The sequence below is a fragment of the Microcebus murinus genome, chromosome 8 (assembly GCF_040939455.1).
Source record: "Microcebus murinus isolate Inina chromosome 8, M.murinus_Inina_mat1.0, whole genome shotgun sequence".
Lineage (NCBI taxonomy): Eukaryota > Metazoa > Chordata > Mammalia > Primates > Cheirogaleidae > Microcebus > Microcebus murinus.
The window spans coordinates 101,670,802-101,689,581 of record NC_134111.1 but is presented as its reverse complement, the minus strand read 5'-3'; the positions used below and the strand labels follow the sequence as shown (position 1 = coordinate 101,689,581).

Here is an 18,780-nt window from a genome sequence, read left to right as displayed (position 1 = left end):
GAAGGATCAGAAGAGGAAAGCTAATAAAAAAAAAAAAAAGGGAACCTAAATCCAGATTCCGGAGGGAGCTGGAACTGCAAAGTGCTCCCAGCAGGGGAAGGAAAATTGCTCCCCTGACCTGGAAATGACCCTCACTGTTTGTGGCTCCTGACACTCCAAAGGACAGCAGGGATCAAAGCCCTGGGGCTTTGATGGGCTTTGAAAGGGCTGGGGTGGGAGGATGGGGGTTCTGCAGGGCACCAGGGCTCTCCCCGGGGCTGCTGGGGAATGGACTGTGAAGAAACCTGCAGGGCCAGGAACTCCGCGTCTTGGCAGTTCTGGGTCACTGAAGAAGCAGGCGGCTCAGAGCTAAAGCATCCACAAATCGCCCGGTGCAGCTAAAAGAAACTGACAGCGGGGGTTTGCAAGGACATCCATTTCTGGAAGGATCCGAGAACACTGCAGGCTTCAGCAGGGCAGATTCAAGGCAGAGAAGAGCAAGCCCTGGGGGGTTTTCACTTTGCAGTGGTTTCCTCCCCACTGGGAGGTCTGTCCAGAGGACAGGGCGGGTGAAATGGAAGGCAAGCCCTCGCCAGCAGCCTGGAGGGCAGTTTCTCTGTTATTCTTCACTCCTCTCACACAAAAGGGGTTTAGCGTCCTAGCCATTTGCCGGTGCTGAAAGGAAAGCTGGAGACGGAGGAAAATGAAGAAGGAGGAAGCTCAGGGTGGGGCGACTGGCGCAGGAAGCAAGGACAGAAACCCTCGCTGTCCAGTCAGGACAGCGCAAGGCCGGGCACCGGGGGCACTGTTTGCTCTTTTGTGCTCACTGAAAAGCAGCAAACAGAATTGCACTTGTGTGCACACAAGATGACTGCAAACACCATTTCCCCACCTCATGACTTAAAGCGGAGCAAAGGCACTACTAACGCTCCCAATTCAGGGACTGTGGCTTTGTTGTTTATTTTTAAAATGAAAACCGAAACACTCAACATTAAGTAAAGAGTGCACTTTGGGGTTGAGGGCAGCAAGCTGGGGTGCCCTGCGCCCCTGCAGGAAGCCCCTGGCTCACTCCCACAGGAACAGCTCCCCGAAGGCCACTGGCCTGTGTTCACTTTCTCCGGCAAAATCATTCCTCACGTGTGCCGGCCCATTTCAAGGATAACAGTGAGAACACAGACTGTAAAGGAAGTTCGTAGGTGACTCGTAGCTATAACAGCTGACACTGGGAGTGTGGACCGCATGCCAGGCAGGGGTCCGAGCATGTTTGAGCCCAGGCAAGCCGGTTCTAACCTGTGCTCGCAACCTCTGGCCCGCACTCGGCCTCAAGCCCCCATGCTCCTGATAAGTCCTATTTATGCTTACCTGGGTGCTAGGGTGCCCCCCGCCCACTCCCCCAGAGCTAGGCTGAGAGCCCCTCGCACCTGCTCCCCTGGAGCCCTGCAGTGAAGCCCCCAGTATAGACTGTGGTGCAGGACTGCAGCCATCCTGACCTGCCTTTCCGTGGGTTGCAATGTCCACGGGGACAGGTTTAGAGTTATCTCTAACATACTATAACATGCAATTTACATCTGAATGCACACATTAGCAAATTGATTTAAAAAAAAAAAAAGTCCAGGTCTTTGTCCTATGAGAAGGAGCTCTGAATCAAGGGGTGGGAGGAAAGGGACAGACCCAGGATGGTTCACTCTATGTGTCAACTTGCCTGGGCCATGGGGTGCCCAGGTGCCTGGTTAAGCACCGTCTCTGCGCATGTCCGTGAGGGCGTTTGGGGATGAGATTGGCATTTGAATTGGTGGACTCAGTAAAGCCGGTTTCCCGCCCACAGTGGTGGGTGGGCACTGTCCAATCCCCTGAGGGCCTGAACAGAACAAAAGGGCCAAGGAAGGATGAATCCCCTACCTTGGCCTGACTGCGTGAGCTGAGACATCCATTCTCTCCTGCCCTTGGACTGCGGCTTCGCCACAGTGTTCTGGTCCTCAGGCCTTCAAACTCAGTCTGGAATCACACCACTGCCTTTCCCGGGTCTCCAGCTGCAGACAGCAGAGCGTGGGACTTCTCAGCCTCCATAATCGTATGAGCCAATTCCTCAAATAAATCCCTCTCTCTCTCTCTCTCTCTCTCTCTCTCTCTATATATATATATATATATATATATATATATATATATATGTCCTGCTCTGGAGTACCATAATACAAGAGACTGACACAATGACCATGACACTTTGCAGACAGGCTACAAGGGCTGCAGTCACGTTTACATATCGGGTTCCATCCTGCGTGGGGAAGGACTGGTGGCGCCTGCCCCAGGGTGCAAGGAAAGGATGGGACAGTGCTTAATTAGGGAGGAGCAATGTTCTAACCAGGCAAGAAGGGAGAAGGCACAGCACGAATGAGGAAATCACAGGGCACTTCGGAGAATGGTGCAGAGTGGTTCGATCCAAACATGCATCGCCCACTGAGCCCCTGCGGCAGGCCAGGCGCTGTCTAGGTGCAGTGAGCAAAACAAACCGGCTAAAGCAGGGGTCCTCAAACTTTTTAAACAGGGAACCAGTTCACTGTCCCTCAGACCGTTTAGAGTGCACACTGTGGGCCCGGGACAAGTCGGCTGCTAAGCAGGACAGGCAGCTGCGGCAAAAACACCCAGCAGGCCGGATAAACGTCCTAGGCGGGCGGCATGTGGCCCTCGGGCCATAGTTTGAGGACACCTGGGCTAAAGTCTCTTCTCTCAAGAACTCTGCAGCCCAGCGAGGGAGGGAGACACGCAAACAGACCACGATGGGATTAGTAACCGCAGCTGCCCGGCCGGGAATGGGTTCCAGGTGTGTCAAGGTGCTGATCTGCTAGGTGGGGCCGGGCCAGGGCCTGCGGCCAAGGGAAATCTTCAGCCAGCACCCAGGTGACCCGCAGGTTCTTCTGTTTTTTCCACATGCCATGAGTGGACGAGTCAGGGAGACCTCACAGGACAGAGCTGCCGGAGGCTGCCCTGGGAGCAGAGGACCGACCGAGGCAGGCTTTCTGCAGGAGGCGGTTCCCAAGTTGGGCCCTGACAGTGGAATCAGAGCTTGCCAGAAACACAGGTGGAGGAGACTTTGGCCAGAGGGAAGAGCTGGGAATGGCGACCATCAGAAGAGCTAGCGTTCCCTGGGCAGTTACAAAGGGCCAGGCCTGGACCTGAGAACCTCCCGTGCTATCTCACTAAATCCTCTCTCCCTTCCGGGGAGGAAGGGTCACTTCGCAGGCCAGCAAATCAGGGCACAGAGCATTCACGTAACCTTCTCAAAGTCACACAGCTAGCAGTGACGAAAACGTGTCGGACAGTTCTGAGCTACAGCACTACGCGGCCTCCTTTTAGAAAACCCGTCAAGGAGGCAGGAAAGCCGAGAGCTAGGGTGGGCAGCACAGCAGTTTGGTGTTCCCAGAGTGCTGGGCCGGCAGTGGCAGTGGCAGGAAGTGCCCAGAGGAGCACACGGCACTCAGCTCAGGACAGGAGGGCCACGCAGGCCACTCGCCTGCAGCGGTGAGCGAGGGCCAGGCTGCCGACGCCTGTGGCTCCGCATTAGGAGTGGGCGGCACTGGTAATAGGGAGCCACTGAAGACTTGTGAGCAGGGGGCGGTAGGCTCCTCCCTGAGTTCCAGGAGGTTAACTCCAGGATGAGAGCTTGGATGGAAACACGCGTTTGAAGGATAACCGCTGCAATCCAGTGTGACCAGAGGGAGGCTGTGGGGGGCGCGTGTGACCTGCTGACGCGACTCTCTGAGTATTTCCTTTCTGAGATGGCACCATCCTAGGGCGGGGTCCCCCAACACACCCCCCTAACATGTCCTCTGGCTGCCCCATCTGCTGTCCTCCCCTCCCTGAACCCTCCCAGGACTTCCCCAGCAGCTGCGAGTGCCGCACCCTCGCCTGCTGCGCCCCAGCGGGTGACCGTCTACGGCCACCTGAGCCAGCGACTCCAGCCATCCCTGCTCTTACTGCAAGGAGCTTCGCGGGGCATTTCTGCCCCACAAACACCAGACTGGTCCCCTTGAGAGGGAGTGAGGAGAAGCCTGTGTTCCCCATCTCACCGCACCAGCAAGGATGAGCGTCCCTTCCACCCCACACAGGCACCTCCTTATTCTGCACTCACATCTGCCCCTGCCCCTGCCATCCCGCCTTGCAGTGCTAATTCCCCGTTTCTCAAATTAGCCTCGTCCGCTCACGCGGATTATTCGATGATGGAGGGCAGGGGCCACCAATTCTTTTCATTCACTCTGAACCATTCTTATCACCAGAGATGGGCTCATGGTCGACATCTCATGACAACACATTGCATATATAAAAGAAGGAGGGAAATTTCTTCTCGTCAAACAAGATTTCTATAGGGGAAAACCCTGATTTTAAAAACTAATGGTATCCATGCGTATGTGCAGCCCCCAAATCCCAGCTGGATCCTACTAGATTAACTGTGGTCCAGAAATGTCTGCTCAGGTCTGATAAATGAAGGGACAGGCTGCACACAAGGATTTCCATCTTCAGGAGAGGAAAGGTTCGTCCGCTGGTGCCTGGGCTGGGGAGTCGGGGAGGCGGCAGGACGTTTGTCTCTGACGTCCAGCTGCAGCTCAGACCCAGGCCCTGACTTCTGAGCCTTTTGTTTTTGAGACAGAGGCTACAGGCAGCAACTGTCTCCATGACAACACACATCGGTCCCCAGGTGGACCAAGAAGCAGCAGCTTAGGGGAAGACACATGACCCCAATTCTTCCTGGAACCAATAGGGCTTGGAGCAGGGAGACCCAGAAACACTGGAGGGGACATTGCCTACAGAAAGCAGATCACGTCTCATGAGGGGCCAGAGGCTCCATCATCAAGCGGATTGGTGAACAACAGGCATCTGTGTTGGCCCCAGGACAGAGCCGGAGCACCTGTTCGTGAGCCCACATGAATCTCAGAAATAACTGCTACCACACCGGGGTGGCTCTGAGTCAGTGAAGCTGAGACCCTTGGGCCACAGCTGGGTGCTGAGCTGGGGGTGGGGGTGCCAAAAAGTGGGTCACAGGATCCAAATTGGCCATGTTGACAAGAACCAGAACCACAGGGTGCATTCTTCTGCTTGCATTCAATCAGAATGTTCTAGTCACCTGCTTAGAGGGGTGTTAGCTCATGTAACTCTGGGAACAAAATCCCTACAGAAATGAACCCGACTGAACTAAGGAATTTTACTTTTTTCACTCTCAGTAGAATGACAAAAGCAACACATGACAGTTCCTTCATTGTTTAATTCGTTAACACGTTCATTTAAACCCAGCGACAGGGTTCTCAGTGTTGTGCACAAGTGTACACAGGACACCTTTAGTCCCATACACAAGGACGTAGCACCTTTGATTAGAGGTATGTTTAATACATGTGGTATTTTTCTGAGCTACACAGAAAATGATGGCCTTGCATAAGAAAAAACCCGGTAGAGTAACCATGCAGAAACATCCACCAGACAGGCTACGCTGAAAACACTTAACAAGTCCCTCTCCAATGCAGTGAATTCTGAGTGTTGTGCGTGTTTTCTGTCTTTGGTAGCAATGAGAGGATTTCTTTTGCTGCAGATAATGATATGCACAAAGTCCTATTTCTGAAGCTCAGAGAAACACGGTCAGAGGAAATACGAATATATGGACAAATTTGTTAAAGGGAGATCAGAAAATAGATTATGCTACATTTTGTCTTCTGTGAAGTTTTAAATTTAATTTTATAATTTTATTCAAATTCCCTACTTGAATTGAGGGTATGAGGTTGGGACTATTGTTTGTTTTTGCACAATCTGATGTGCTGCCATGTATAATTTTCCTAGTCAGAACAGAGATGATATTACCCTCTTCTTGGTGGTTTCAGAAAAGGCAGATATTTTAGTTGCCATGGTGAAATGAAAGTGATGTTCTCTCAAAAGCAGAGAAATTTTGAATATTCCATTCATTGACAATTTTTGTCATGTAAATTTTGCTCCATCTACTTTCAGCATCTGAAACCTTGAATTGATTGACCCAATTGAATAAGATTCCCTTTTAGGCCATTATTAAGGTTTAAGTAGAAAGACACCTTTTATTTGTGTTCATTCCCTGCAAAACACTATGTTGTGAGTAGCCGTTTTAACTACTGCCCAGACAAAATGAAAATAAACTTTTTTTGGTTAGTGCTTTTGTAGTTTTTCTAATTAGACGATCTTTTAATAGCTTCCTCCTAAGAGTTCCTTCTTCAGCCACTGAGTTTATAGTCCAATCAAAACCGAAGAACTAATTCTGAGCATTTAAATTGCCTTATGTGCTTCCAGCTCAGACTCCACGACTTCCAGAGAAAGCTGGGGCTAGGAGTGTTCAGTAACATGGTCTAATTCTGTCCCATTGCCATCACCATCCATATTTAAATAAGCATATTGGCTTCTTCCTAAACTAAATATTAAATGTAACATTTTACTTTAATAGTTGTAGGTTATGTATATTATATGTTATGCTCAAGTTAATAATTCCTATTTGCTATACATTTATGAAAAAGTCCTATAAATGGTTTGATGATCAATAGATCCTTCTTGGATTCCAGCCTTGGAAAATTTCCCCAATGCAGTAGCAAGATTCATACACGAAGATACTCATTCCAACGGTCAACTGGAAATAGCTTTCAATGACCAAAGTTATGGAAATCACTAGCGGCTGGATATTACAGTAAGTATTGATATAATGCTTAAGAAGACCACAAATATACAGAAAACTGTGATAAAATGTTAAGTTAAAAAGCTTATATAAAATTGCATATGTAGTATGATGATGACATGTATGTATACATTTTACATGTATGTAAAATTTTATAAGAAACAAAAACATGCATAGAAGAAAATAGACTTGGAAGGACACCCAGAAATGTTAGCAGTGATTCCCTTTAGGTAGCGTGGGACAATTTATGTTCTTTCTACACCTGCGTGTAGTCTACATCGTCTATAATATCCATGTATTATTTTTAGTGGAAAAAACACTAAGAGGAGAAAGAGGAGCACCCAGTGAAAACAAAATCAGTAATGCCTCCCAGGGCTGCATTTGGGGTGACTTTTCACATTGCAGGGAATGGGGTGCTTCCTTCCATAGGAGTTCTGGACAGCGCAAGAGAGCAAGACACTGCTTTATCACCTCCTTCGACAGGTGAGAAGCAGTGTGAGAAATAAAAATAATTTTTCTGAAAAGAGCAGGGTCCTCTTGCTATAGCACATTTTAGAATCGGGCCTAATCGGGGAGACTTTTAACAATTTGCCAACTAATTAGTCACACGATACAACAAAGGGAAAAGTAGAGAATCAGTTGGAAATAAACAAAGTGGCATTGCAGAAGTGAAAGCATGACCAGCCTCTTGTTCGCAGGAGCGATGTTCTCCTGTGATATTCAGGGGTCAGAAGCGAGACTGAGGGAAAAGGAGGCTGCAAGAACACGACAGCCGCCCACCAGCCCGGGGAACGGCGCCACAGGGAGTACCGGCGCCTTCAGCAGAGGCGCGTTGCAGGAGATGTTCTCCTTGTGCGTCCAGCGTCACGCGTGACGTCAACCGCACGCCTTGCTCTCAGATTTCAGCACACCGGGGTGACTGAAAACATCCGCTCTGTACCCAGAGGCCTGAAAGGCAGATGCTAGTTTAGCATCAACAGCAAAGCCGTCCGTCCTCATTCCGTGCTATCACCTGCAAAAGCAAGGAAAGAGCGCCGTGATGGGGATGGAGCGCCCACTTCCATTCTCAGGCAGGACGTGGCTGTCTCAAGGTGTACTGGGAATGTCCTGGGAATGGGGCCACGTGGACTGCCAAAAGTTGGGAGATTTTCTTTTGGTATTGGAGCAGCTCTGAGAATGTCTTTTCCCGTAAGGATGTGTGTTCTGACCGGTTTGCCAGTGTGAACTGAGTAACTACGGCTGAAGGATCGAGGCCCAACTCACTCGACCTGGGTTAAGACCCAGAAAGCTCTGGCTTCATTTGTTTGCTCATGGTTTCTGCATAAATAAAAAAGTGAATTGATGATAAAGTTAAAAACTGGAATAATTTATCAAAATGTGGTTTTATGACGACTCCCCAAGGAACAACTTAGACCCTTCCACTGAACTAGAGTGGTGGTGCTGCAAATACAAGAACCAGTGGATTACTCTGTAGAGAAGGAACAAGTTCCAGGAACCTGACTTCCCTGTGGTCCTCGGATGGGGTGCCCACTTCCTAAGTATAAAGGTAGGAGAAAACAGATGGCTTACTCTCGCCCTGGATTTACTTCTTTCAACCTTAGTGTGGGAGAAGGAAAAAAAATATACAACTGTCTGTTTATTTCATCCCGAGTTACCGCACCAAAGATTGATTCAGGGTGGAGACGGGAGAATTGGTGAAGACTTGCCCCAAGTGTCAGCTCCCTGCCCTGTCTCCACGGGTGCCGGGTCACGCCCACCAGCGGCTGACACTCCCTTCCCTTGCCAGAGCCCCAGGGACAGGCTCCCTCACCGCTCCAGGGGCAGCCTCACAGGGAGCCCTGCAGGAGTATGTTTAGCTGCATGTAGCTGGTTGCCTGTAAGATTACATTTCCAGCGAAGGTCTTAGTGATATGACAAACAGACAACGGCAAAATAAAAATCTTATATCTAGAAGTAAAAAGTATGCAAAAATTGGACATGGCAGATTCATCGTTTCTAAGGATGTCAGTGGTTCAGAACTCAAGGGCACCTGTTTTCTCACGCGCTCCTTTCTTCCATGGATGCGTGTATCCACACCTGCACACACAGCAAGCAAGTGGTGTCCTGTCCCCCTTCATTTCTGTTCACCAGTTATTTAACTCTCAATCTATTAATACAGATTTAAGGTTAAGCAAAGGGCCAGTTGGTAGGAAGCCAGTCTGTTTGCCCAATTTACTCACAGTCTATACATCTGAGAAAGAACGAGATATGAGAAGATAGGAGATTGGAGAGGGATGTGCGTGTCTGAATCTGGCTCTTTTCTAATTATTACTACTCTTTAGTCACCTTTATTTATTCATTTATTTAATTTATTTTTATTTCAGGATATTACGAGGGTGCCTTTAGATTTTTATCATTTTTAATTATTTTATCTATTCCTGATTGTTTTTTCTATATTTTAGCTCATAAATTATACATAATGGTAAGTATTTCGAAAACCAAATTATAATTTATTGCAAGGTTTAATGTTGTTTTCATTAAGCACCATTATGAAGGAGTTGAAATAAGTTCTTCCTAAATATGCAAGGCTTATGTTCTCAAGCAGATCAGGAGGTTGTGCCTGCCTTTCAGATTACATCAAATATGCATCAGTCCTGCTCTGACAAAGCCCGCCATGATACAGAGCTTTTAAACATGATCTATAACTGTCAGAACCCAAGGAAAAGAACTGGGTGACCACAAAGATTGAAAGGAACCTGATGCGACATGATTCCCCCTGCAGCACATGAAGAGAATTCTGCAGTGTGAATACTTAGCGCACAGGTGGAGGTCACTAAATGTGGCCGGTGCTCAGGGGCCAGCACAGTTCTAGGCACTTAGCAGGCACACAATAAATAGTCCTGGAAGGAAGGAAAGAAGGGAAGAGGGAATGCTTACCTGTATTTCCATTCCTTGTGATTTCCTTTCTCAAAAAAAATAAAAAATGTTTTCTTCCTAACTCCACATGTCTCTAAGCACATTTTTAACATTTGGTTTCAGGATTTGGACAGGTAACGGGAAAACATAATGAAAATGGAAAGACCACAGAGCAAAGCCTTGGGTTAAAGTTTGCCAGTTAACTCAAATACATTTTTATTGTGCAAAGGAGCTACTGCTAAAAACCTTGAAGGCCTCACTAAAGTATTTTTTGCTAATAAAAAAGGCAATCAACATACATTTGTTTATCCCACAGCAATAAGCATAATAATATATCATAAGAATAGGTACATTTTTAGGCACTGATCCGATATAGAGTTAAGGAAGAAAAAGTAATAGCAGGTCAACGCAGCATGACTTTGTTTCAATTTATGCCAAAATAGTTGTATAGATTGCAAGTGCTTTAAAAGGTCCTCCAGGGCACTTGTACTCTACCTCTGGCAGTGCTCACCCCTGGTGTGGGAGCAAAATTGAAGGGTAAGGCAATGTGAGGAGAGGCTTCTGCTTGTTTCTTTCTGTATCTCTCTCTTACTTGATTTTTTTTTTTGCATATACATTATTTTAAAATTTGATCATATGTGAAAATAAAATAACTGAGGAAAACATTATGATTTTAAATTAGTCTTAAGCTATGTAAATTTTTACAACAAAGAAAAAAGCCATTAGAGTGACTCACCTTGTTATAATGAGATTTTTCTCCATTAGGGTTCATGCAGTTTTATTTGATTTTATTAGCAATCTCTTTCAGAAGACCCTTGAGATCATTAATCTTGGAAAGAGAAAGAAATAGAACTGGTCTTAAGATAAATTTTCCAAGGTTCAGTTTTGAATTATTCCTCTAAGGCTTTTCCATGAAACAGACATGTGTATTAAACAGCAAGGATGGCACACCTGGGACAAGGCAGAATGCGAGTGGCAGTGATATTTCAGACCCTGTTCATCGCTTACCTTCTGAAATCACAGCATCAGCAATTAGTAACCAATTAGTAAACCAATTAATATTGGCTTTACTCAAATGCGACTCACTAGGGGCTTCCACATAGAAAGAGTAGATTGCAATGAGACAGAGAAGTAATATGTAAAAATAATAGTGTTATATATAACTAATACTAATGAAATTATAAGATAGTAATCAAATTTTTGCTTTGGTAAGAGTTTTTACTTATAAAAATAATATGGTATAATACTAATAAATCAAATTTTTGCAAATAAAATGTCTCCCTTCTCACACACAAACAGTATAATACTAAAACATAATTTTAGGAAAAGGCATAATAACATTATTCTTGATACATGTTTCACAAATTTATTACACAAAATGCATGAGGCTCATTTTAAATTACATGCCATATTAGTACACTTGATAAAAGCTCATGGATATAATGCAATGTCTGTACAGCTGTTTTCTAACTTGCTATATCACTCACTCAAGAAAAATATGTGTTTAAATTAGGCTTATTTCCAGTAATAACTTCTTCCTTTAACTTAAAAAAAATAAAGGCTGATGGCTGCCTAAAATACATAAATCAATTGTGAATAACTTTGTTTTCTGGTATAATGAGATGGAGAAATTTTTTTATTCCCTACAGGGGCTTTTTGGAGAGCTCTGTATTTGTTAATAGTAAAGTGACTTTGAATAGCTGTTTCGAGTAGAGCATAAGACTCCAAGAGCAAAATAAATAAAATACAGAATAGCAAAACAATAGAAAAAAAAATCAGCAAAAGTAAGAGGTGGTTTTTTTAAAAGACAAAATCAACAAACACTTAACTAGACTAATAAAAAAAGAGAGAAGATACAAATAATAAATCCAAAAATGAGAGAGAAGACAAAGAGATGGGTGCACTCTCATGTCCACTGCAGCATTATGCACAACAGCCAAAATATGGAAACCACCTAAGTGTCCCTCAACAAATCAATGGACAAAGAAAACCTGGTGCATACATATAATGGAATACTATTCAGCCTTAAAATAAGGAAGGAAGGAAATCCTGCCATTTGTGAGAGCATGGATGGAGCTAGAGGACATCATTCTAAGTGAAATAAGCCAGACACAAAAACACTACATGGTATCACTTGTGTGTCGACTCTAAAATAGTCAAACTCATAGACGCAGAGAGTAGAACGCTGGTTGCCAGGGGCTAGGGGGAGGGGAAATGGGCAGATGTTGGTCAAAGGGCACAAAGTTTCGTCTATGAAGAATGAATAAGTTCTAGAGATCTACCGCTCAGCCTGGTAACCAGAGTTCACAACACTGTATGGTACACATGAAATTTGCTAACAGGATAGACTATAAATTAAATCTCACCCCCTCCAACACACACACACACAAAACGTACACAAATGGTAACGATGGAGAGGGAATAGATGGGTTAATTAGCTGGGCTGAATTGTGGTGATCATTCTTCAATGTATACATGCATCAAAACATCAAATTGTACACCTTAAGTGTATACAATTTTATATCTCAGTGATATGTCAATAAAGCATTTAAAAAATAATTTAAAAGCAACAAAAAAAAAATCTCCAAAAGCTTGCTCAAGAAACAAAAGACAATGCCTACAGTTCCTGGTGAGTGGGAAGGAGGGGATGTCTGTAGCTCAGAGGGGGAGGCACGAGGACACAGGTGGGGAGACGACAGAGGCAGTGAGACCACTGAGTGACAAGTGACAGCGGGGCCTGCACCGTGCAGCCGGGGTCCCGGTCCACGGACAGCTCCGTCCCTGGGAGTTAGGTCAGCTTGTCCCCATCCCTGATTTTCTTGACTCTCCTCTGACACAGGGCCCTGGAGGGCCAGGCGTCCTCCCTGTCCCTCTCTTCCCACATCCCCTGTTGCCTCCTTGTCCATCCTCAGCCCGTCCCAGAGTAGGGTCAGGACCGGGGTGTGGCCTGGGGAAGCGTTAGCCTGGCCCCTGAGACGGCGTTCCACCAGCTCCCTCCAAAGCCACACAAATAAACGCACGGGGAAACAACAAACAACAACACGAACTGGACTGTGTTCTTTACAAACACAACACCTAGACGAGTCTCAAGTGCCTTCCCCACCCGCCCCCACCCCCATTGCCTAAGCCCCTCCCACATGGCCATTCTGAGCACTCAGCACCTTGAAAGCAGCGTGTGAGACACCTCCCTCTGGGGTTTTAGAACTCCCTGGAGCCTTCCCTTGTGGGGGGAATAAAATCCAGCCCTATAAAGAGGTAAGCACGTTTCTACACAGAATGACCCAGTCCCCCACTTCCTTCCCCTCAGTGCTCCCCTGGTTCACACTGCCTGTCTTCGTAGCTGCTTAGAGCGATCCATGCTTCCCGGCCTTCACAGCTGCCAGACATTGGGATAAATAGCACATAAGTAAACACACAAGAAACTCTGAACAGATAAACTATCATGTCAGTGCTCTGCAAAGGGCATCTTTTGTTCATTTATTCATTCGACAAACACTGACTGAGGTCCTACTATGCACAAGACACTGGGAGCTGTTGATTTGCCAAACCAGACGGGATGTTGTCTAGCAGCACAACACCGGGAGAGTCTGTGAACGTCATCCTCCAGAATGCCATCCTCAAAATTCCAATGACAGAATACCGAATAGCACCTCCTCTTCAGAGCCTAACAGGGATCCAGCACCTAGGGATCAACTGTAATTTCTGCTGCACCTGATCATAATTCCTGGCTACCAGCTCAGAGTGGGGGCGGGCACACTCTCTGTGCCCGGTGTTCACACGTGTTCACGCACATGTTTGCGATCCCCTCCAAATAAAATAGGTAACAAACCAGGGTGGCAGCAAAGACTAGCATAGAGGCATACGGGCTCCCTAAAAGCTCTAGTGGGCTTTCTGGTGTTCCCTGCAATTGCAAGCATCTTCACTTGTCCCAAGAGCTGAATGAAAAAGAAGAGGGGCCCCCGAGTCAGACAGAAGCAGAAAGATTTCAGGCACCATGGCAGTGGACTTCAGGTCTCCTCCCCACGCAGGCTGGGAGCATAAGGAGCAATTGGGCCCCAGCACCCAGCCCTTCCATGATGAGTGAAGACAGCAGAATACGGAACATTTCATATGTTTTTCTTTAACAATTAACTTCTTTTATTTTCTTGCCATAACCACTGGCCTCTAGCTGAAAGCTCGAACATATCAGTGACAAAAAAAAAAAAAAAATTCTCAAACTATAAACAGAACCATACCTTTGAATCCAGTTGTCTAAACCGATGCCTCATTCTGCAAGGAAGTTAAAAAAGAAGAAGAAGAAGAAGAAAGTGAGCAAGGGAAAAAGAGACTGAGAGAGGGCTGTCAGGCTCCCTTTTCCAGTCTTTTCAAGTACAGAATTCAGGTCATTTTCACTTTCAGCTAAATCAAGAATCAGCGTGTTTACTTTTCTGATTTTCTTCCTAATGCCCAAAGGAAGCAGAATTCCTCTCTAATACCAATTAGAAGGAGATCACATAAACACCACCGCTGCTAGTAGGGTGGTGGAGGATGGGTTGGAAGGTCTGTCCCTCCCTCCCCAAATCAAGATCTCAGAGTCTACGAGCAGAGGGGTGCAGCGGCGCCCTCCCTATTGCTCAAAGAGAGGGACCCTCGCATGCCTCTTTCACCAGCTGTGCTCGGCCCAACAAAGGGGCTCCTTGAGCTTGTAGACACTCATATTTTATTAGAGTGAATCTTGAGGTGTATTTTTGAACACTCAGGAAGCGTGACAGCTGTCAGTGCAGAATGTGACCCCTCACAGTAAGAAGAGCATGCTTCTGTAGGCTTCACAATACGTTCCTTGTGGGCCTCCTGTAGACTTAGCTCTGACCCATCTATTTCATAAGATGTTTAACAAACATATTTACGAATCACGTGGATGTTTTTAACAACTCTATGTGATTCATAAATGATGCTCATAACTTTTCACGGATAGCCTGTAACAGATCAACTAAATGGGTTTTCCATCTATACGTCTTCATTACAGAGATAAATAGGTGAGTGGCACCTGCAAGATAATGCCAATTACCCATGACCCGTGAGTCTTGCTGGAACCCACCTCTGCAGCCACGACACGGGGACCCACCCTCTTGTTAACCAGGTTCCATGGTCCTGTGCTGCAGGTTCCAAACACCTCCTTCTCCCCCAGGGCCTTGAAGGACAATCAGGACAGTAGGTGGGTGATATTTTTATGTGTTTCTCATCTTCAACTGCCTGGGTCGTATCTTTGTGTTCCTATTGCTCTCTGCTGAAAATGCCCTTTACCGAGTTTGCTCAGAGAGCTGCCTGCGCCCTGCCGGCTTATACGTATACAAAGGGAGCCTTGCAAAGAGAAACGAACGGCGACGTACTCCTCCGAGGTGTCATTGGCTTTCGTGTTGATCTTGACAAGGTAATTTTCCTTCATGACACCTTCCCACGCCAGAGTCTCGTTGTCCTCATTTTTGAAACCTTGAATAATGAGAAAAAGAAAAACATTCAAATTGTTTCATTTGCTCCTTGCCTCCTAAATAAACACCTGCCAGGCATTCTTTGAGACTCCAGAAGTAGAAGAACCAGATCCGTCCTGAGCAGGCAGATCTGCCTAAAGCTACTTCCTGGTGACAGGATCAGTGCGGGGAATACTAACGCTTTCCTGGTGACGATGAGGAATTGGAGCTGCCTGTGTGAAAGAGGAAGGCAATCTTTATTCTAAACGGACATCGGTCCAAACCCTCTGGGTTTGTGACTTAGCAAAATCATTCCACTAATGAGTTTGGCTCTCACATTTGATACGTGTTCTTCTTCCATCCTGGTGACGTAAAAATGCTAAACCATTCAGTTGGATAATTTCTGATGGATTTTGTCCTAACTCTCAACCTGAAACTGAGGTAGGAACTTAAAAGGAGAGGAAAATAAGCCCAAAACATTGTTCTTGTCCTCCTGAAACATGCAGTCTGGGTGTGGACCTCCAAGAAAACTCACCTAAGCCAGGACATGCTGTAGAATTCGCCTAGGCCATGCTCCAGTTAAGATTCTTAGCTCAGCTTCCTACAGTGCCTGAGCCTTCCAGATGACAGAAAACAGAGGAACGGATCAACACGTCGCCTCTGCTTAATGCAACAAACATCAACCCTACACCTGGATTCAGAGGGACAGGGAAGCACATATGTTCCTATAGGTGTCGGCTTGGAATAAATTTATGTAGTTTTTACTTTTAAATTACCATTTAAATTTATTCATCAACATCTTAGAGTTTAGGAACAATTATAAGATCTTTCTGGATTTAAAAAGAATTAATTGGGGGCCAAAGGCAGAACCAATGTTTAAGTGGCTAGATTTAAGCAAATGCTACATAGCAAATATGGATTTGTGTTTAAATGGTAGTTATTCACTTTACAAAGTAATTCTTAACTAATTTTTTCCAATTGTATTTTTCCTAGTAAAGTGGCCTACAATGTCTTTTATCCTAACCAAAATATGTAAAGGCCAAGGCAGGTACTTAACCATCAACACAGAGAGGACAGACACTCCTGGACATGGATGGACAAAGAGCAAGGATGATGACAAGGGACCCAAAACACACGATCAACCTCTGTAACAGTCAAAGAAATGCTAGTTGAAATGATGACGTGGCATTTTCACCAACCACACTGGAAAACTAGCAGGGTCTGAAACAATGACTATATCCTGTTTGGGCAAAAATGTGGAGGAACAGGACTCCCACATAATGGGAAAAATCTGGCAATTGTCACAGCCTTAGGTTAGTAAGGGTCTGGGAAAAACAGGCAATATACAAAGACTTCAAAGTGGGCACACACTTTATCTAGATATTTCTCTTTAGAAATAACTCAAAGGAAAAACATTATTGATGTGCTCAAAAATGAATCCATAAAACTCTTTATGACAATGTTATATGCTAACAAAAGAGTCAAAACAATCTACATATTTAGCAACAATGGATTGGTTAAATTAATTATAGTATTTCCATGGGTTCCATGGTTAAAAATTGTCATATAGGTTTTTATTTATGGATATGGAAAGTGTTTACAATGTATCATTAGTTAACCAAGTTAGATTATGAATGTGTATGCATAGAGCAATCCAATTATTAAACACCCACATAAGAATAACGAAATGAACACCAGCATGTTGACAGTATTTATCTCTGGATGACAGGTGACATGTGCTCCTCAGCTTTATTTACGCTTTTCCGCATTTTTCAAATGTTCTACAATGAATATGAACTGCTCTCTGAATCATAAAAAACAATACATTTTATTAAAAAGCAATTACTGGGTAGTATGCTTTTTTATTGCTTGAAGATATCACCAAAAATTACCAACAGTCAAAATTTGGGTTCCGCTTTTCTGAAAATTATTTGAGACATTTTGCATTTTTCTCCAAAGAAGGAGAATTTCAAAATCAAACCCATGACTTCCCCATCATTGGGAAACCTAAGCAAAGTACAGATAAGAAACTAATTGCCAACCAGAGGTTCTAGCAACCAGGCTGCTGTGGTTTCTGGATTTAGGGATCTCCAAGGAGGGGGAGCAAATGGGCAGGCAGTGACCACATGTGACCCTGGGGAGTCTCCAGGTAGCCAACGGGACTCTCGGCTCCCTCTCTCTCATCGTCACTGCATCGTCAGTGGGTGGAGAAAGATCCTGTCCTTCTGTGGTCTCCCACATGATCTATTTCTTTATTTCCTCCTGAGAATAAGAACCGTTTGAAGAGGGAAAATGTCAAGAGTTCACACCGTTTCTCCAATCACCGTGAGGACAGAAGCCCACTGAGGAGACAAGTCCAGGTTGACATTGCTCGTTTCTGACTCACCTGGTCGCTGCCCCAAGCTGGGCTCCTTCCCACTCTCTGGCCATGTTTTTTCATTTTATGTTCATGTTACGCTTAATCACTAAATAAGTTTTGGGGGGATGTAATGCATTTTGTCCTGTCTTTTCAACCTCATCCTTAATCCGGAGCACTGTAATATTAATAATTTGTCCTTACTTGTACACCGAGTTTCCGGATTCCACTGATCCTGGACTGAATGTGACATGTCTTTGGAGAAAGGAGCTTTATCCCATCCAGCTTCTCCACCCACCCGTCCCTGGCCTGATTCCCACTAGTGACAGGCAGTTAGCTCACTACCTCAGAGTAACTCATTTCATTTCCAAAATAGCACTAATTGCTACACATTGTTTTTTCTCTATACTGAGCCAAAATCTTTCTTGCTGCAACTTTATCCGTTGTTTTTTTCTCTAGAACCATTCAGAAAAAAAAATAAGAAACTTGCAAGGCTTCTGTTATCTGAAGTCCTGGACTAGGTCATCGCCCGGGTCCCAGGGACGCTCATCAAGACACGGTTCCAAGACAGACCAAAGGTACTCCCGGGGCTTGTCATTAAGTGCCTCTGATATTTGTGTGTCATCTTCGAGTATAGTCAAATCCCACAGCTCAACTTCCAAATCCCATTTCTGATACAAAGACTTTTTATTCTTCGCATTAGAAATGAGTCATTGTGTCTTCCAAGACAAAATGAGGGGGAGAAAGACGCCAACTTATCCAGGTTGTCAAAACACTTTCCTCATTACGAAAGGCAATCGCATATGTCTGATAGTTAGTGACATCCCCAGAGTGACACTTAATGTCTTAAAATAATGCTGTTAGAAGAGCTGGCTACGATGCCCCTGTAGGCTGTGACAGGAGTTTAGGTTCTGAAGGACAGGCTTCAGGGCGCATGGCTGCAGGGAAGTATGTCATGACCAATATTTAAGGTCGTATTTGAGTGTCTGGCCTCTACTTCTATGTATTTAAAGAACCCCACAAAAAGTTCTTGGCAAGTTAAATTCTTCTTAATTGCCACCAATTGTCATGCCTAGGTTAGTAAAATTTATATTTTTACTTTCTGCATCTTCAAAATATTAGGGGTTACACTAGAGGGACAGGAATAATCAGCCCCATATAGAACATGATCCAAAGATGGCAGTTGGTGACCATTTTATCAGATACTGTTGGGAAAAAACCAGGACACAAACATATCCAGCAGCCATCGGAAGACACGAGGCCCGGGAATCGCAGGAACAAGGCCTGCACCAAGCAGAGGAACAATAACTCATTGCAGCAAAAGCCAGCATGGAGGGAAGAACAACCTAACCCTTTTCCTTTTGTCATGTGGACTGGATTCTCCCTTAGATTTTGGGAAAAAGAAAAGGCTCTGCTAGGTAGATAATTGG

General features: G+C 45.2%; 1 protein-coding gene across 4 annotated transcripts in view; it reads right to left on the bottom strand.

The window, feature by feature from the left end:
- Positions 1-5,213: 5,213 nt before the first annotated feature.
- Positions 5,214-18,780, bottom strand: part of TRPM8 (transient receptor potential cation channel subfamily M member 8) — a 65,827-nt gene continuing 52,260 nt past the window's right edge. Inside the window, exons 19-22 of one of the 4 annotated variants that reach the window (XM_076006070.1) lie at positions 14,917-15,016; positions 13,783-13,816; positions 10,284-10,376; positions 5,214-7,664 (exon numbers count right to left, since the gene is read on the bottom strand). In XM_076006070.1, the coding sequence (XP_075862185.1) occupies positions 10,326-10,376; positions 13,783-13,816; positions 14,917-15,016 (185 nt within the window). In that variant the 3' untranslated portion in view covers positions 5,214-7,664; positions 10,284-10,325. Of the gene's footprint in view, positions 7,665-9,011; positions 10,377-12,692; positions 13,230-13,782; positions 13,817-14,916; positions 15,017-18,780 lie in introns of those variants that run through there. The other 3 variants (XM_076006067.1, XM_076006069.1, XM_076006068.1) reach the window with 3 other exon arrangements.